We start from the raw sequence: 20442 nt of genomic DNA on the forward strand, positions 1-20442 counted from the left end.
TGGAAAAGTTCAGTTGGGAAAGCTGAACAAAATGGGGAAAATATGAGATTTGGGTGAACGGGTGCATGGAAACTAACATCTACAAGAGCTCTGACTTTATTTTTTAACTAAAAGACCAGAGAGGAAAGAGCTGTAAAGTTGGAGCTATGCTAAGCCGACAGAGGAGCGGCCTCACGGATCACACACTATTTCTAGCAGTCCGGCACACTGACAGTCAACACCACCCTGCACACATGGCACATCATCGTCTTACTATGGTAAACACTGTCAGAGACACACACACGCACATTTCACAGGCAGGCATGCTGGAACACATGCGCCGCAACATAGGAAACTACCACAGGAGGCAAAAAATAGAGGAGAAATTAAAAGGCATGGGCATGTTTTTGATCCATAGAGCACATCCTGTGCTGCTAAATGCCAATAAAAGCTTACCACACAGACACTTTCTGATTAATCTGGCATTTGATTGCATGAGGGATGATGACAACACGTGTCACTCGGTAACGGTTGTTTTATGATACAGATGTTTTCTCTGTCATCTAAGCACAATCAGAAAATCATTTGATATGTTCATAATCAGATAATCAAATGTCATTCCAGTCAATAGACACACACACACACACACACGCACAAATCCCACCACCAACACCACTAACAATGCTCTACCAGGAGTGAGTTAGTTGTTACTGAACTACGCTGTGAGTAATCCGACCTACGGCCTGATGTGCTGTTAATCTGGTGTTAAAATGCACCTAAATTAGTGTGAAGGATAGAAGCCCGCCACCGATTAGAGTCTTAAAAAATAAAAAGGAAAGCAAGAGGTCTGAGGTGTCTCGTCCCTTTGCTTTGCATCCAGAAGAGGAGGAGTGCGGGATGGACCGCCACCAGAAGGAGTATACTATGAGTGGAGGAGGATGATAATTATCAGAAGGGAGGAAGGAAGGTGAGAGTTGTCTGTTTTAGAGGATCCACGGGAGTTGAGGCCATGCCGTGTAGCCGTCCTACCTGGCTGCTGCTGCTGCTGTTGTGACTTGGCCTTGACAGATTTACCCGCTCGGCTGGATGTCTGGGTCCCCGGTTTACAGCCTCCTGGGTTAACCTGAGGACAGGACCGGTCATGGCTCTTGTCTCCACCGCGGGGCAAAGATGAGCCTTCAATGCGCTGCTTCATTTCAGAAGACAGCATGCGGCCTTTGTGCATCCACTCTTGCATCTTGTTGACAGTGACACCATGACCTTTGTTGGCCGAGTTGGCCACCTGTGTCTGGAGTTCAGTCAGCTCCTGCTTGTTGTCGTGACCCTGATGTGTTGCCGTCTCGGTGTTGCTGTCTGAGGAACTTGTGATGCTGTTGATGGAGCCACTGCTCTCATTCAGCTTCCCGTCCCGTTCTTCTTCAACGCCATCATCTTGCAGCAGCTCCTCATTGCTGACGGCACTGCAGAAAACCCGAGATTCAGACAGCTCACCCGCTCCTGTGCCTCCTTCACCTGGTTCAGCTTCTTGATCATCACAGATTTCAGCACTTTGCGTTCCACAAGCCTGAACACTCTCTGAGAAGGCGTCCTGGTACCTAATCTCTCCATCACTTGTAGAGCGTGACAAAGTAGGTTTTTTGGTGAAAGACAAGTTTGCCATGCTCTTACTCTTCAGCCTGCCTTTAAGTCCTACCTCTACAATCCCAGTGAGACAAAGCAGCAGTGAGTCGGTGTCTGACACCTGCTGAGGGCTTTGGTCCTCTCCTGACGACCAGGAGTCACTGTCCCTGTTTTTCAAAGACAACCTGGAGCACAGGCTGTCCCTGGACGGGCTGCTACACGATGAGGTAGCCTGCTGCTCAGTTACACCACCGATCTGCTGGACATCCATGTTGATATCATTCATAGCATTGATAAGAAGGTAATAAGCCTCTTTCAGCTGGTTCCTAAGCCTGTCTGTTTCCTGGGCACTGTTACTATCACCAGCCTGTCCTTTATCCTGACCAGGCTGGGTGAACTCTACAGTCTCTGCTCTCTCACCGTCAGTCATTGGTCTGATTGTTTCGTAGAAGGGCAGAATTTCATTATCGTAGTAATCGTCATCTTCGCTGTCTAAAGGGTATGTGAGTGAGGGCTCTGTGGCGCACAGGGATGCCATGTTCACGTCGCATATTTCTAACTCAGTGGGGAAAAAAGTGGGACTCAGTAGACCACCTTTAACGTCCCCGGCATAGTCAGGATCGTAGCTCTCAATATTTCTGATTACAGAGTTTTCTTCGGTGTTCTTTAACATGCGGTTTGGGCACACGCGTGCGTAATTTCGTGCGTTTGTCTCCAAAGTCGGTCTGCTGTCAAAACTCCAGTTGGCATTGCTTTCACGCACGGCCAAAACAGTCCCTACCATGTGCCGGGAGCACTCTCTGTCTTTGGGCTCTCTAACCTCACCATCAGCTCCTTTAAACTGGTCCTCTGATGGTCTCCCATCCCCTACATGCGCCTGTACCTGCGTTCTGCTTAAAACTGGATTTGAACTGTCCCCAAACCCGATTGAATCTCCGACCGAAATGCAGTGTTTTCTCTGCACATGCGGTTCAGGGAGTGGAACACCCGCGGTGACTCTGTCAGCGGACCTGTGCCCCGGTTTTCTCCTATCACCCTCCCAAAAAGCATCCCCCCCAAACGGCAAGTCTCTTTGAAGTGGGACCCCCAGGAGCTCCTCATTAACCCGAACCCTGCCCCCGCGGCTTCGCTCTCGGGGACGTGAGCCGGCCAACTGCGCTGAGCGACTCTGCGCTACTGCTATATCCCCGTCTGTCTGCACCACAGCGCCGTCAATATAATTCTCGTACGTACTCATTCTCTCTGGCATGCAATCCAGATCTGCGAACAAGACTATGGAGCGAGCCTCATCGGAGTCTCGCTGCGTTTGCAAAACTTTTTCTTTACCTTCTCGGCCCCCATTCACCGCAGCGGCAGCAGCAGAAGAGCCGTATCCACCGCCGACCGTCGCTCCTTTCCTGGATTTCTTCCCCCGGAGTTTCGCTAGTAAAGTCCTCCGCAGAGGATCAGCCATTCCTTTCCTTTGCCCCCCCACCCCCCCCCCGTCCCCCACTAGTTAATTCCTCCCGGTTTCTTTTTGCGCAGTTGCTCCAAAAGGAAAGGATCGAGTGGGTTCTCCTTTGCTCGCCGCGGTCAAAGCTCGCCGGGTGGACGGGCTCCTCTCCATTCTCCACTGTCACCTCGGCTCTGTCGACCCACTCACTCCAGGCTCACTTCGCTCAACTGCACCACCTCTCTCTCTCTCCCTCCCCTCGCTTGCTGCCGCACGCACACACGCACGCACACGCTTTGGCTCTTCCTTTCTCTCTAGCGCCTCACCTCACCCTTTCCTCATGTTTGCATCTCAAGTATTTGAAGCATTTTTCTTAGCTTTAAGTTCAAGTAGACGAGGCTTACCTTGAACGTGATTTATCCGAAGAATGTTATATGGATGCTTTTTTGTGGGGTTTTGTGTGTGTGCGTGTTTTTTGTTTTATCCAGATGGAGTATCCAATCCAAATACACACAAGAGGGGTTCACTGGTGAGTCTAAATTGCCCAGAGGTGTGAAGCTATCTATCTGTCTGTGTTATCTCTGAAACACACTCGCAACCACACCGGCAAACACTCCAATCCGGTCCCACTGCATGGCTTTGGATAATGTGAAGCAGGGCATACATTTTGGACTTTTAACTATACTTTATTAAGTTTTAGAGCTTACATTCAAACTCAGAGTTTAAGTAAGTAATAGAAAAACAGAAAGAAATCCTGTCTTTTCAACGTCTACTTTAGAAAATTGGGGGAAGGGATTTAGCAAGAAAAGAAAATTGTTTTTGATTAACAAAAGATTTGTTTTCAAATTGCAAGACAGTCTGGGCAAAATTCCAGAACATAGTAGTAGAACATAGAAAACACATTGGATATTTGCACTGAGACTACTTTAAGAAAAAATTGTGTCATTTTCAATTTAACCCTCCTGTTATGTTGGTTTCCAGGGACACCAATTATGCTCCTGGGTTAATTTGACCCGGGGCAAATTTACTCATCCAAAAGTGTCAGAAACACTGGCACTGATTATTTTACAATTTTCTTTTATAATTTTGATTTTTTTTTTGTTTTGTTTTCTGTAGTGATGCAGATGACATGTGACATCTCTTCTGTTCTGGGTCAATCTGACCAGCAACATAACAGGAGGGTTAATGGCAGCAACGAACGGGGAAGTTGGGACGGGGTAGCAAAGGCTGGAGAGTAAGAGGTGTTAAAAAGAAACAAATGGAGGAGCATATTGCAGCTATTTAGATTAACAGTCCACAGTTCAGTGACTGGGTATAAAAAGAGCATCTCATAGAGGCAGTTTCTCAGAAGTAAAGATGAGTGGAGGCTCAACAATCTGCAAAAAACTGTTTCTACAAAGAATAATGTTCTTTAGATTATAATTGTTTGTATCCTGTGTGCAACAGACAAGGCCAGAAAATCAGTACTGGACTCTGGTGATCTTTGGGCCTTCAGGCGGCATTGCATTCTTGTGGTTCACTTTTATTTTTACCGAATGAGGAAATTTATCTACATTTGATATTTCACCTTTGCTATTTTCAGACAAATATACAGATTTAAATGACATGTAAATGATTTTACAGTGTTTCAGTTACAGGTTTTCTTGTGAGGAAATGCATTTATGTGGAAAAACAATGGTTTTATACAAATGTATACCACTGACATATTACTGATGCAGTCCTGTATGTTCATTGATAAAAATGCAGTACAATAATTTAAAAAAACCAGACAAACTGTAAATCTTGGTCAGAGTTGCCATAAACTAAATGTAGTGAAACAAACAAACTCCTTGGGATGAAGCTGCAAATGTGCTTTGCATCTAAACACGAGTACGGCTCCACACATCACAGAACTTCTCCGTTTTGGTGATACATGCGTATAATTGTAGCGTTTTAAGCTTTACGTGCAGAGCCACGGCGCGGGTGATGGGGTGTGAAGCGCAGCTCTCGGGAGCTCCTGCCTCTCTGCTAAAATTCAACACATATTTGTCCCCAAAATGTGAATTAAATTCAGTTGGAGAGCAGTGAGCCAGGACTTCAAATTACCGCCTTCGCTGGTAGTTGTGAAGGCATTTCAGCAAACAGCAGGGAAAACAACAACTTTCATCTCATGGGAAAAATGTGCTTGACACTCTGCGAAGAGAGAGGGAAAAGAGAAAAACACTAAGCTTAAGAAGATGGCGATGAGGTAGCTACACAGTGTTACTCTTTAAAAATGAGCAGGATCGCGTGTGTAATGGGGAATTTGTCTTTTCATTGCTTTATCTTTACTTTTACACACACAATCCCTTTTTTTATCCTCAAAATGATACCAACGTAAATAGCCTGGCCTGCCTGATGATGAATCACTGCCGATTACTGGACTGACACTTTTATCTGAAGTGTATCTTCTGTAATCCTCTCCTCTTTGACCTCGCATCTAACCCCTGTCCCTGCTCGCGGGACAACCCGTGTCTTAAAAGCAGCCGAAACAGCAGTGAAAGGAATGAAACATACTTGACTTCAACCTTAAGCCGTTTGTTTGCTGTTGCCTCTACTTGGAATGTGCAAGAGGATGAGCTGCTGAAAAGCTGCAGTGGGTGTATAAGTGCACAAGCGCTCTGTATATACCCCTCCCTTTAAGACATGCACATACCCCCTCCTGCACACACACACTGACTGGATCTGAATCCATTGTAAGCCTCTTGGCATCACTGCACCTCTGTTTTCTAAAGTCTACCCATGATTGAGGGCATTTATTGTCAGAGCCATTCATCAGCAGGGCCCCAGCGTCCACACTTTCACGCACCCCTCCACCCACCTCCACTACCCTCACTAAAACATGATAAGCATCTGTTATGGCCCTGCAGGAGCCGCGTAGGCCCTGACGCCTCGGCCTGCCTCCCCGACTGACTGACTAGACCCTGTCTGGGCAGTTATTTACAGGTCAAAACCTGCAGGCTGCATATTGTGTGTTTGTGTTTGAAAGAGAGCTAAAGAGAAAGCAGGAGACAGATGAGGGGGGGTTAGGGATAAGAAGCTAGAAGCACAGCAAAGGATGCAGACCTCTGAACTTTAAAGAAGGGCAGGAGTTATTCAGTGGGCTCACTTCAGGGCATGAGCTATCTCTTCTTTGTGACAAATTAGTGCAATTTTCATATTTAAAATGTCTCGCATTCTTCGAAATGTGCTTTTGATTCCTTTGTACCAGCAGCAGTGGCTGCCCGTAGGCACAGCAGTGTGAGACTGGAATGCAGAAGATGGTTATCTGTTACTCAGTAACTTAATTAATGATTATTTGGGTCATCATTTGATCTGAACTGAGTCAGAAAATAGTGAAAAGTAGCCGGCATTATTTGGCATGAGCTAATGTTTAAAAAGTAGATTTTACTGAGAAGAAAAAGGGATGGAAATATCAAAGTTTTAGCAGTACTTTTAAAGATTTGTTTCAATTTAGTAATGAATTACTATAATATTGGTTACTGTTTCACCTCTAGTGACCCGTGCATTGAATATAAAACTTGTGAACTTACAAATTAGACTAAGAAGATATAGCCTTTTAAAAGATTTAACTAGAAAACATTATATAAATAGATCATACTGGATCTCAACGGTTTGCCTACTGGTCTGGATGTCACACTGCCCACCCCTATGCACTCCCTCTAATAATATGACCATATAATAATAAGTGATGCCTGATATGATACGTGTCTTCTTGTCTCTGTCTTCTTGTGTTTATACCCCGCTCTCCACTTAACCATTAGTTATTATTAAGCTCTGGCTCTCATCCACAGTGTGTTGTTTTCCTGAGGTTTCTTCCTGTTAAAAGGGAGTTTTTCCTTACCACTGTTGCCAAGTGCTTGCTCATAGGGGACCGTCTGGAATGAACAGGGCTATAACGCTCTGCCTGTCTTCACAAACAGTGAAAAAACATACACTGCATTGCATTTTCTGACATAATCAGAAACATAGGCGCTGCCATTTAATTAAGGCCATTTCCACCATACAGTTATAAATACTTACTCTAGCACCAAATCTGTCTTAAATATGAACAGCACCTGCTGTTTCCGTAGCATTTTCTAAATCTACAGCATCCAACTGGTTAAGGAAATGACAGCATTTAGTCTTCCCAGAAAGTAGGGCAGAAAAAAGACAAGCACACTATTGTTTTTTTTTCTTCACTCAATTTGATGACACTGCAGATATGTAGAGCCTTATCCCACCACACTGCTTCACACAATGAATTAAAGCAGATTCAAAGGAACCCAAAATAAAGCACGTGTTATGGGTTGCTCAGCGCGCTGACTCGACGGTGCAGGAGGAATGGAGAACGTTTGTTGACCTTTTTCTGTTCTGCCTCCACCAGTTACTTGTGCCTATTGTGAAGGCAGTAGCAGAACATCTGCTTAGCTGGCCTCTTTTCAGGAGGCCTGGCCAGAGAGCGTACCAGGAAGAAAAGTGAATGTGTAAGTGTGTGTGTGTGTGTGTGCGACACAGTGAGGAAAATAAAAGGATTGAATGTGCATATATGTGTGTACGTGCACGCACATTTGCGCATGCACGCGAGCGTGTGTTGGGATTCGGAGCTTTGCAGCTGTTGGGGCTCTCCTCCTGATGGCTGCCCATTGTTTCCTCTCTCCGTGTCTCTGGCTCTCTCTCGCTCTCTCTGTCCCAGCCTGTTTATGGGCCTTCCCCCCCTTTTTTTTTTCAGTGCACACCGCAGCTAAATTTATGCCCTTGGACAGAAGCCTTTCTCAGGGTATAAATTAGGCTGGATGCTCCCTGTCAGAGTTGCAGTGCCAAGACGCTGCAGCTTTACGTTTCAAAGAATCACAATATTGTCACAAGCATTCCTTTACAGTTTATTTTACTGCTGAGGAGGACCTCTTATGGTGCTTCATTATATCCGCAGCACAGTCTTGTCAAAGTTGTGGGCATATTGCAGCTTTAATCATGTTCGATAAGCAAAACCTTGTGTTCCATAAAGCGCAAGTTAATTGTTGTCAGGGTGGAAAATCCATTTATACACTAATTAGATGCTCTTTTATGAGATAATCAAGAGTAAATTAAAAGGGTCATTTTGCAGTGGAAACAAATAAATAATTCAACTTCTTTGGCTGGGAAAAAGCGCACTTGGGAAATGCTAAACTGCTTGGTATATACTTTAGTTTATAGAACGATCAAACAGAAGACCCTTTAATCTTTGGGCTGAGCCAGGTTGACTGTCCCCTCTTCTCTCCTGAGTCTTTATGCTAAGCTAAGCTAAGAGCTTCATTGTTACCAGACAGTCATTAAGCTGGTTTTAAGCTTGAAATGATGAAAACATCCACAGAAGTGATGCATCTGTGCAATCAAGCTGGGGACAATCATTATGAACTATAAACTATTAATTACGCTACAATAAAAGGACAGTATCTGTGAACTGGTTGGTGTAAATATAAGCCTTTAGTATCTCCTGATACTTTCTCTGGAACATAGATAAGTTCTTATCAGACATTAACCTGACTGAAACAGTTGAGATATTGACTGAAATACTATTGGATATATACATATTGAGGAGAGTGAACACACAAGCTGCCTTAAAGATACGATAAACATAATGAAATTGAACTGAATGTAAAAACAAAAAGTTTTGCTGTCATGTAAGTAGAACACAGTGTCACAACAGATCAGCGCTTTGTGGTTAATACATGTGTTTAGACATACTTTCACAATATTCACACAGAAAAAAAGCACAATCATGAATGAAGAAAAAAAACTGTCTTTGGTCTGATTGGATGAATTAAGGACAAATGGCCAAAATGATAGGATACCCATAGATAGCACCCCCCAAACACACACGCACAAACAGAGAGAGACTGGGGAGACTGGGCTGTCTTTGGTGTCTGCTCCGCGTCGTTATCAAGAGACAACTTCTGACATTTATCATGACAAGAGCTCAGTCTTCTTATCTCTGCTACTGTTCTCTATCACCGGAGAAGTGTGAAAGTACGTTCCTGTCCCTGACAGCTTCACGGCCGTCTTGTCATGCTCACTCTGTCAGATCCAGCACAGAATCACTGTATATTATCCAAGCTGTATTATCTCTCATCCAAGGTTCTACACTTGAGTTAAGATGGTGCTCAGTGTCTTGAAAGCTAAATATATTTTCAGTTTCTTTAGTCAATCCAATGTGTAGCAGAAAAATAATCTGTCTATAAACTTAAATGACAGCTTTGCTTGTGTATTGTGGCAGTTTATTTGTTTGAGTCTCAACCCATAAAAGAATCCCACGTCTTTTAGTTTTTCAGATTTCAGATTGTTGTCCTTCTTTACTCTGCCGCTATAACCTTTATTTGTCTTTCTGATGACACTGCTCTTCTCTAAAAACCTTCACAGATGTTCTTGGTGGTATAAAGGAATGGAACTTTTTTTTTTCAAGCTTCAAACATCTTTTGGAAATATTCGGCTGCAATCAGTGGTCAGCACCACAATGTTACTGTAAACTGCAATATTATGTTACAGTCTGACCACCCCGTGCTCAGGCTATGAGAAAAGACGCCGTGGTTTATAACAGATAAAGCCTGATCAGAGTAAAGCAGTAATTTTGCTCTTTTATAGTTTTCTCTAAAAGTATATATTTTCAACAATTTAATATTAATCATTAATGTGATCCAAATGTACATTACTGTGTAAAGGTTTTCAGCCACACATCTTTTCTTTATACTTTTGTAGGAAATGAGGAATGGTTGCAGGGATTCATGGAAATGGGCAACCATCCATGGAAATAAGGCGAAACATCATCTGTACAATTCTAACAAACTTAGGAGTCAATAATTGGTATGGCAACCCTTATTCTTCAGTGCAACCTGTCCCACAAAATATTGAAATTTATTTAGTTAGTCCTCAGGAATAGTTTTCCTTTTTTTATTTTATTTTAAATGACATTATAAATCTCTTCTTTGGATATCGGGCGCCTTTTTGAGTTGTTCTTTATCAGGCTGATCCCACATTCCTTCAATAATGCACTGATCTGAGCTCTGGGGATGCCAATCCATGGCTGATAGTGTTCCACTGTGTGTTTTTCTATCCAAGTATGCTTTTTCTACACTAGCAGTGGGTTTGGGATCAATGTCATGGTTACAAATGAAGCTGTTGCCAATCAGACCCTTTCCAGGTGGTATTCCATGGTGGATCAAAATCTGATCCCCAACACCTCTGATTCATTCAACCAACCAAGCATCCATCCATTTTTTTATCTGCTGCTTATCTGGGGCTGGATCTCTTCCCTCCCTGGAGGAGGACACCCTCTAGTTCCCTAATATAAAGAACCACCACCCTATTCTACCATACCAGAGGCACCATTCCAGATCTCCATGTGACAAACCCACAAAAGCCTGAAAGAACTGAGGGTGAATCTCATTGTGGAAAGGACCACAATCCAACACAGCGTCCTGTGTTTATTTGTCAGTTTTATTTGATCACAACACTGTTTTTGGTTCTTCAGGTTCAGCACCTGAATCCTTCTGCTTTTTAGCTGGACTCCAGCACACACACCTCTCTCTGGACTCCAGCTTCGCTATATTATAAGGGAGAAACCTCGTTAGTTAATTCTGTGCACCAGTCCCTCCAACCTCCCTGACACTGCCCCTTGAGCTCACTACACCACCCCTCCCTAACAGCTGAGCCAGGGACCACACCTCCGCCACACTCATCCACTCCAGAGACCCTGCCACCAAGGAATTGTTTAACTGCTTTTGTGACCTCCCTCCCAGTGATGGGGCAAGTCATCTCCCTCTTTCCTGTTGCTTTCTCTACAGAAGGTAATCAATGGGATTGAGAAGATCCTTGAAGTATTCCTTCTATCGTCCATCTGTATCCTCAGCTGAAGTCAACAGGAGACCACTCCCACTGTACACAGTGTGAATAGAGCACTGCTTTCACCTTCCAAGTCACCTGACCATTTGACAGAATCACTTCGAGGCCTCATCCAACTCCTCAAACAGCTGAGTTTTTGTTTCAGCTACTGCCAGAGCTGTACGTAGTACCTGTCAGCTTGATGGTTCCGTCCACCTCCAGTTTCCATCATCTGGTTTGGGGATTACAACCATGGCAGGCACCAACCAACCTTTAACCATAGCTGTGCACAGCCACCTAAGCAATCAAGGTGTGGAAGACGGCCCATTCAGACTTGGTGTCCCAAACCTCCTTTGGAATGCTTAGAAAGGTCTGCTGGAGGTAGAAGCTGAAAATCTCATGAACTGGAGCCAAGGCTAGATGTTCCCAGTGCACCCTGACTACATGTTTTGACATGCTGAGCCTGTCATGTATCCTGATCAAACACGTTGCCTCTTCAGATTATGCCCAACCAGCTCCATGGGCTAAGGACTATTCATCAGGTCCTCTGCCTTGTGCTCCCTCCCCAGGCCTTACGCCAGAGTGGAGCAAAGCCTGGACTCTTACATAGGACCAATTCTCCTTGGAAGACTACGAGGGGGGGAAAGTCAATTACATAGCACCTGGGATCACATTGTTACACAAATGCCACCACTATGGTAAGGTGGTGATTCATAGAAGTAATCCTGACCTCCCCTGTACACAGTGATGGTGATTTGAACCAAAATGTAAAATTTAAGATTCATTACTCCATAAGACCTGTTGCCATGATTTCTAGTTCTTTTGTGATGGCATACCTCAGCCCTTTTCTCCCCTTCACTAAGAATGGCTTGTTGACAGCCACCCTGTAAGTGAGTCCAATTCTGAAGAGTCTTTGGCAAACAGTAGATGAATCAATAGGAGGGCCTTGCTGCATCTGTTGGGTTCTATCTCAGGTGTTTGGTGGATTTTTCCCCTTTCTTAAGGACTTGACTTTGACAAACTATTCATGCGCTGTAGATAGATTTTCTTAATGCCTACCGCTTCTTCTTCTGTCTTCCACTTCACTTCACTTTAGTTTCCTAATTTTTTAAAGACATACTGCAGAGCATGCAAGATATGGCCAGGTTTTTGCCCATAAAGAAATGAGGGGTGGCTCACGGTTTTTGCACAGGACTTTACTTCAGATCAAGGCAGAAAATTGTATTTGTTTCCCAAGTCTTAGGAGATTTTCTCTTCTGCTGAACATCTGTTTGACACAATTGGCCACACCAGATTGTTGGTGTGAAAAGCAGCTGTTTGCCTCTAGAAAACATCCAGGGATGAGTGGAGCTTTTAGGGACGTCGGTGAGTGTGTTGACCAGCATGGTGTGGAGAGTGTAAATAAAACCATAAAGTCTGCCACTATAGCAGCATGACACCGTGGATGGAAAAGTGAGTCAGTCCACAGCTTTGGTCAACTGTGAAAGATCTCAACAAGTAATGGAAGGATTGCGATAAATTTCTCTAGACATTTACAACTCCTAAAAGGAAATTTACTTTCCCTCTGTTGTCACGAGCAGTCACAACTTATGGATAAACTATTATAAAATATTTTAGATCATGCAGCTACAATATCAGTTAGCCTGAGTTGTCTTTTATTGCGTGTCTGTGTAAAAAAAAAGAAAAGAAAAAAGAAAAAGCAACCACCGCGCTATCATGCCAATCATAAGATGATGAACCTGGTATATATATTGTACATGTGAAGTTGCATTTAGCTGCTGTTAGGTGTATTCTTTCTCTCATTGGCCCCAATTTCCCAGCAGCACCAGACATCAGCCATGGTTACATTTACATACAAGCTGCTACATTGTGCTGACAGTGTGAAAATGTCATAAGTCAGGTAGCAGCAGCTGCTGGGAGCCAGCTTAGTAAAGGCCCCTGAATACTCGGTGGTCATGATGAGGTCTTGACCTTCCAGTAAATGTGTCAAGAGTGATCTAAGGTTAGAGTGACACACACTCCTCAATGAGCAGAGTGATCCAGGGAACAGCCGTAACTGGAAATCTCTTGCAATTTAACTTTACATTAGTACTGTTTTATTCCTTCAAATGACCACAAAATGTTATATTCTTAAAATGCGATTTAGATATTGAGAATGTTAAGTGAAGTTTTGCTGCATTCATTCTGTTTTTGTTAAAAGTGTGTAACATAACACTAATATGTTCTCTTTCATTAAAGATAAGAGGATAAGGTTAGCCATGTGTGACTGCTGGCGGGATGAAAAATGCTTTCCTGTGGTAAAATGATCTCTATAAGACAAAGAGGCTCAAGTCAAAGAATGCTGTGGATATCATATCAAAGACAGAAACAATTCAACAGCATCAAAAAAACCTCACAAAAACTAAGCTGGAATTGTATTTCTAAAGGCAACGCATTGCAAAACATCCATCTCCTGGGAAATTTCCAGACTGACAATGAGATGAATAATTCCTAAACACTGATGGATATGACCTCGCTGGTCTTTGCTCATTCAGTCAGTACAGAGAGGGGTTATTTGTGCGTAAATACAGCTGATAAAAATCAGTTCATCACTGCTGTTCTGCAGGCCCTGGTACACATTTCAGACAAGGCCAGGCACATACCTGGAGGCTGGAATTTTATCAGAAGCATATTCACCACTATTTCATGTCAACCCATGATGACAGATAGACCAGGAATTCCTCTGATCACTAAACTGTTGCAAAGTGGAAACTTTTTTCCCCAATTCTCAGAAAACCATTATATTTACTCCAATGGCCACAGGAACCTAAAAAATGGATTGTGAGTTTTACAGTCTGTTGCTTTGATAACACAAATCTAAAAAACTTAATGGCTAAAAAATAAACAAATAAGCTATTCAATAAATACACAGACTTTGCAACTTAAAAGATAAATGACTCTTTTCAATAAACAATTTTATTGCCTCAATGGTTTATGTTGCCCAGAAAGCTATAAATATACCGTAACACTGAATTCAGAGAATTGCTGGAAGAAATAAAAGATCCACAAAGAAATACGTGTTCCAATACTCGACGTAGTCTAAATAAACATATAGGAGATTATTTCCTGTTGTAGTCCCTGGTACATGACACTGAATCAACAGTTTGAATGGAACAAGCACCTCAAGAAAACTGAGACGACACAAACTTCCAAATCAAAGATTGCCACTCCCTTTTTGACAGACACAACATATATACACAGCTCCTGATTGTAACTTGAGTAGCCAGCATTTATGCAGTCACACAGCTGACCTCACCATAAACATTGATGGAGTTTCAGTGTAGCCTAAAGGCGACATCTAGTGGCCATAAGCAGGAACAACGGGGGAATGGTGCAATTTCAGATTTCAAAGAACAACACACAATCATATTTTGGTGGTGAATGGGCAGTGAGTATACAACACAAAACAAAGTACAGACCAAGTAAACCACCACAGCCAAACATCACTGTTATTATACTTAATTAAATTTATAAAACAGGAAGTAAACACACTTACAGGTCAACATGTTTTGGCCTTCAGGCCTAATGGCTATGACTAAAAACAATCCTGGTGAATAATTGAAGTCCAGCAGAGTCAAACAAGCACAATCTCACAACGTTAATTGTTTGGAAATTATCACTTTTGTACAGCTGTGATATCCTTTATCATTGTGCCTTTAAAATACCCCCTTAGCTTGTTATTAAGTCCAAAATCACAGCTGTTAGCCTTTAGCCTTTGCAATGGGGCCATCAAATGATGTTTTCTGATATTACATGATATACAGTGCTTAAAAGATTTATTAGACCACTACCCAGAGTAAGGCTTATACCACAGCTCCCCCAAATGAAAGATACTGGAATTACCAAAATCATTTTATGTTTCTGTAACAGATAATCCATCTTTATTCTGAATTATATTTTTAGTGTTAAATACATAACTATTTTTTCCAGCAATTTTCAAACTGTTTTACTGAAAAGCAGAAAAAACCCAGTAAATTATTATTTTTGATTAAGATGCCACCTCAAAGTTATTTACCTGCACTCCTGAACAGAAACAATGGTGTTAGTGGTTTATAATTTGGGCCTAGTAGCAGGATCGATCATTTCTGACTTGTTATTGTAGTTCAGTGTGCCGGCTCAGACTTGGGTATAAAAGTGTGAATTCAGTTTGTCATTTACCTAAAAAACTACAACAAGTTTGAGCTTTAAACAAGTTTTTCACAGATGTTCTTGTGCTTATGGCAGCTGGTCTGATAAATTTAAGCACTGTTAACAATGTTGCAAACTGAATCAAATTAAAAAATTCTTATGTGCTCACAGTCTTGAAAAAACAAACTACTGCTTCAAATTATAACATGTACAAACAGATAAAACAACACTCTATGATTGCATGCTCTAATGCAGTGAATGCTCCCTGCTGATGGAAAAGATTTACATTGCAGACAATTTCCTGGGTGCAGAAAGTTTGGTCCTCACTCAATCTTTTGCCTGAGGATCCTTTTCTCTTCTTCAACAAAGTTCTTGTCAGATGTGGCTTGTCCAAAGTCCCTCTTCCTCTTCTCCTTCTGCTGGAAGGTCTCCACTCGCCGTTTCTTGGCAGACAGCCCTGGCTTCTCTGACTCCTCATCTGATCAGCAGATGACGAGTTGGATGGATTTGGGATTTTGTAGAGGGACGGAGAGTAAAACATAATCTTTATTATTATTTCTCAACAGCACATTGTTTAAATAAACAAGTCCACATTTTCCAAGCAGGTGCAAAGCAGAAAGCAGAGCAAACGCCCTCATTATTTTACTGTATTGCACTCATTTGCTACATATAGTTGGATGGAAATACGTAGGTGGAATGGTGCAGCTGATATTATGCTTCGCATCTTTGGGTATTGATTAAACACACAAAGACTGGCCTGAAACAGATGTTTACATTTATAATCTGATACTTTTATTTAGTTTTTAGTATCATTTATTTCACATTTTTGTGGCAGCAAATCAAATAAATCTTTGTTAACAACTTCCAGCTCTTCTCTGAAGAAGTCCAAAAATCCTCACACACAACTTTTTCAACAAATTGAAAACGTTAACACAATGTTCACCTCTGGTATCTACTGTATTGCCCTTGTTTCATTTCCATGTAGTTCTTTTGCTTATCACAAGTTCATACTTTCTTGCTAATTTGCCAAATTATCAAATAACATAGGATTAAATACACATCAAAATTTATTGGGATTTTAAAGCCTGTGGGTATTGCACAACGGTATAAAAGAGCTGTGATGAGGAGAATGAAACTGAAACTCACCAGAGTCTGAGGGTTGCTCTTCTTCAGGTAGAAAACGAGCTTTGCCTGTATAAGCTTGCGGTGCGTCTTCCCCGTTGTCCTCGTACACATTGGACCACTTTATAGCCATGTCCATTCCAGGGGGAGGTCCTTTCTTCTTCTCTGGCTCTGCAGTGTAACTTTCAGGCGGGGGCACGGCATTTGTCTTCCATGGCTTAAATTCTCTGGCAGCCTTCAAGGAAAAAAAAGTGGAAAATTGGTTTAGAGAAAGTCAAACAGCAAAGGTGATCATAGCTAGTCTCCATAAGAGATTAAAGACAGTAAACTCTCTTTAAAATAAACAAGAAATATAACTATTATAATATGTGAATCACTCAATCACTTTATAGACTGAGATTATGGCTTGTGGTGTTGCTGTACTGCACTATGTTATAATGAAAAGTCTTCCTAACATCGTTTCTATTGGCCTCATTCACTTGCAAAGAGAGAAGACAGAAAAACATCTTTCATGCACCAGAATGACATCACACATGTGCAAGACTGTGGAAAAGTCTCAAGCTACACCTCAATTCTTTAGATGTTGCAAAATATTTACAGCGATTTATTGGAACATGTGTAAACACAAATGAAAATACGGCATTCAAGTCAAAAATGATGCTGAAAAGCATCAATATTAGACAACTTTAGCTTCCTTTTAAATTCTTTAAGTAGCCTAAAGTCCAGCCTAAAGTTTCTTGAAGTCCACATCAAAACACAATGGTTATGACTGTAAATGACTGTAGACAGTCACCATTGTACCTCTCTCCTGACCACCTCCAATTTAAACCAAGATTTTCAAGTCTTTCATCCCTCCCTGTTTTTCAGTCCAGTTCTTGTGTAATCTGGCAAACCTCAACCTTTTCTCCTCCTTTCCTTCATTAAGAATGGCTTCTGGACAGCAACCCTTCCACCGAGACCATTTCTGATGAGGCTTTGGCAAACGGTAGATGGACCAACTACAGGGCCAGATTTCTCTCTCAGGTCTTGTGTCAGGCCCTTGCTGGATTTGTTTTCCTACTTGTTAAGAACACGATTTTCAGATACAGTTCATCAGCTGTAGATAATGCCTTTCTTTTTTGTTTTGTTAGACTTGCCACTTATTTGAGTGGCCTCAGCTTCCACAGAGTTTTTAACAACACTCTGCACACCATGCCATCACATTTTTAGCTCTTTGGTAATCACCTTATTGGTGCAAAGACACTATTTTATACTGTCAACCTGTGCACTCTTTGGCATTTTCATAGGGTCATCCGAAGAAATTAACAAATAATATGGTTTTTCAACAGGCTGATCGTAACGAAGTGCCTAAAAACTCTATTTAAAATCGGTTCTTTGCCAACTGTAGACACAAGATTGGTTCATCCGCTTATGACCAGTGTTGGGACTAACGCGTTATTAAGTAACGCGTTACAGTAACTACGTTATTATTGTGGTAACGAGCACGGTAACTAGTTATTATGCCAAAATCAGGAACGCGTTACTCATTACTGGGATTTAGATAGGGTCGTTACTCGTTACTTCGTGTGGTGGCTATCGCGGAGCTTCCACAGATTCAGTAACATTAGCAAGTGGTGGAGGCCAGCAGGTGGATGAAGGAAAAGGGACGCAGAAGGAAAAGAGACCCGAGGCGGCCGCCGGTCCAAGTGTGAACTGAACTTCAGGTAAGAAGTTATGACCTGCAGTCTCTCTGGGTCAGATATGAACCAAGTTTAGGTGGAGTTTATTTTCGTTATTCTGACTTTTTCCGTACTGCGTGCTAGCTAGCATGACGGAGTTTCTATACAGCTGGGTGGGTGCTATGAAGTTAATGATGTTGAACTTTATTTTGTTCATAAGTTATTAGAGTTGCCAACCGTCCTGTCTGGTATTCAGAGAAAATATTAAGCGTTTCTTATTGAGGTGAAAAGGAACAGTTTGTCCCGTAATTCAGCTACAATGAAAAAGACACAAAGCTGGAGTTATTCTGTGTCTTTGCTGCACAGCTGCCTCTTCTTCTTTCATTCTCTCCCCTCCCTCTCCCGTTTCTGCTTCAATCATGAAAACTGATCAATGATCAGCTGATCGGCTCTCTTGTTTGTTTATCGCTCACTTTGCGCCGAAAGAGGAAACCAGCGGATGTCGCGCTAAACAACAGCAGCACGTTTAAGCTTGATCAGCTATTGTTAGAATTTATTTAATATTAATTTCTAGTATCAGCTGATGTTTGCTGGAGCCACAGCTGTAAAGCTGCTGGTCATGATATGGTTTGGTTATCTGGAGAGAGGGAAACATGAAGATGAAACCAGGAGATGTCCTTACTGAATCATCAGAGCTGAACAGGTGATGGAGAAACAGGTTTACCTTTTAGGTGACATGAATGAGTTGAAGGGAAGTTATGAACTGTTTCTGAGAGACAAATAACCCCAGGATCCTTTTTTAGGTAGCTGACAGCTGGTAACTGTGCAGGGGCGGGTCTAGCAAAGTGTTGCCAGGGGGCCAGGTAGGGCATTAACAGGGAGAGGGGGGCACAAAGAAATACTTTTCTTTCTTATTCTCATTTAAAATGTCTAGCTTTTAAAAAATAATTATCTGAATCTTACAACAAATGATTGATAGATTGATGCATATATACCATCAAAACAGTGTACATCACTGTCACAACAGTGTTTATTTTCATTCAAAGGCTTTATGATTTTTCCTATAATGGTGGGCCGGTCTCTAGTCAAAATGCCCGGGCCAATTTTCTGTCCCAGTCCAGCCCTGTATGCAGCTCATCTGCAGTCTGGTGTTGCCTACATCTTCCTATTCAGAAGGCAGAATTTCCGAGTTCTGAGTACAATCGAAAGCACCACGACTCCAGTTTTTGTGTTGGATGTAAAAGGCGCGCATGATGCTGTGATGTAGGCTAGAATCATGGCAGCAGTCAATGACGGTCCAGGCGTGGGATTTCTCTCGTGGAAATATGCACATTATCTTTTCCTTTCTATTGGTCGGTGGCACAGTGCACTTGTGGCAAGTAAGCAAGCTAGAAGACTGGCAAAGTTATGGAAGAAACACATTAACAAGAGAATTCTGAGTAAAACCAAAGTTACTTTCCCTAGTAACTAGTTACTTTGAAAGTAACGAGTAACTTGAAGTAACTGAGTTACTTTTGAGAGAAGTAACTAGTAATGTAACTAAGTTACTATTTTAAAGTAACTTACCCAACACTGCTTATGACACACCTTGTTTGGAAGAACTATTGCTGAAGACCACTTAGAAAGGCTTTATGGAAGTAAATTATGAGGAAATGAATATGGCTCAATACTTCTGCACAGCCTGTACATATGAATGTCGTTACAAAAGTCTGATAACGTCTCCAACCAACCACTGCAGATAGAGCTACACTGTGTGCATCAGCAAGCAAAGAAACAGCGACCACTACTGGGAAGCCTGAGCTAGCACAGGTGAAGCCGATAATCTGCTAATTGTGGCTCGTACAGTGTTTACACTCATCTAGCACACCAGAGCGTGCTTGTTGTGGTCATATTAACCGCAGTACAACGTGTATTTGTACCTCCTCCGGGGCTTTGACCGTCAGGCTGTCCCAGTCTATTTGCTTATTCAGCGGGTTATAGAGGAAAGCGGGTTTGGACACGGAGCGAAACAGCTCGTCGGGTTTGGGTAACGGAGCTCCGCCGGCATCTCGCTTGGTTCCCGGTAGAGAGGACCGAGCGCTCCCCTCGGCTTCGGTCCCCGCTTTCTTCTTTCGGCTTCCCCCCTGGTCATCCGAATCGCTGTCGTTGCTGCTGTCGCTCAAATCGTCGTAGCTCGAGAAGAACCCCAAAGAGCCCGTCTTCTTTTCTTCTGTCATTTTTCTGAGGCTACAAATACTCTATTGAGGAACAAGATACTGCTGTAAAACCCACGCGAAAATGAAGCTAGATCCGCTGACCCTAACTTCTTCAAGATCTACTCCATTTTGAATGAGCCTCCAAAACAGTTGTAAAGCGAGTAGATGGTGTCGTAAAGCCTGTCGTGAAGCCATTTCCTAGCAGGCTGGTGGTAATTTGCAATTCGACCAAAAGAAAATAAATCTTTCCGTCAAAGTCTTTCAGTATTTGGAGTTTATTTTAATGTTAAAATTGTTTCTGTATAATATACTCAGCCACAGTTATTATGTAATTAAATACAATTAATGGGCTGTTGTTTAAGCTCCATTTTCCTCTTTTTGACAGAGAATTTCTGCCATCTGCTGGAGACATTTG

The 20442-nt window shown here is 42.3% G+C and overlaps 2 protein-coding genes across 3 annotated transcripts in view; both read right to left on the reverse strand.

Moving 5' to 3' along the window:
• syde2 (synapse defective 1, Rho GTPase, homolog 2 (C. elegans)) overlaps positions 1-3077 on the reverse strand; it is a 48921-nt gene extending 45844 nt beyond the window's left edge. Inside the window, exon 1 of one of the 2 annotated variants that reach the window (XM_026146299.1) lies at positions 2926-3077. In XM_026146299.1, the coding sequence (XP_026002084.1) occupies positions 2926-3052 (127 nt within the window). In that variant the 5' untranslated portion in view covers positions 3053-3077. The other variant, XM_026146297.1, reaches the window with a different exon arrangement.
• A 10741-nt stretch (positions 3078-13818) lies between these two features.
• On the reverse strand, positions 13819-20198 carry c17h1orf52 (chromosome 17 C1orf52 homolog). Its single transcript, XM_026148009.1, has 3 exons — positions 19752-20198; positions 16199-16409; positions 13819-15530 (listed from the first exon to the last, which is right to left on the reverse strand). Exons 1-3 carry the CDS (start codon positions 20046-20048, stop codon positions 15376-15378), a joined length of 663 nt encoding a protein of 220 aa, XP_026003794.1. The 5' UTR covers positions 20049-20198; the 3' UTR covers positions 13819-15375.
• Between the last annotated feature and the right edge of the window lie 244 nt (positions 20199-20442).

The sequence above is a fragment of the Astatotilapia calliptera genome, chromosome 17 (assembly GCF_900246225.1).
Source record: "Astatotilapia calliptera chromosome 17, fAstCal1.2, whole genome shotgun sequence".
In the NCBI taxonomy this organism is placed as follows: domain Eukaryota; kingdom Metazoa; phylum Chordata; class Actinopteri; order Cichliformes; family Cichlidae; genus Astatotilapia; species Astatotilapia calliptera.

Coding starts and splice junctions, on each gene's coding strand:
- c17h1orf52 (XM_026148009.1), bottom strand. CDS start 20,048: ATGACAGAAGAAAAGAAGACGGGCTCTTTGGGGTTCTTCTCGAGCTAC. Junction 16,410..19,751: donor CGGTCAAAGCCCCGGAGGAG/GTACAAATACAC, acceptor TTTTCCTTGAAG/GCTGCCAGAGAATTTAAGCC. Junction 15,531..16,198: donor AGAGCAACCCTCAGACTCTG/GTGAGTTTCAGT, acceptor TCTGCTGATCAG/ATGAGGAGTCAGAGAAGCCA.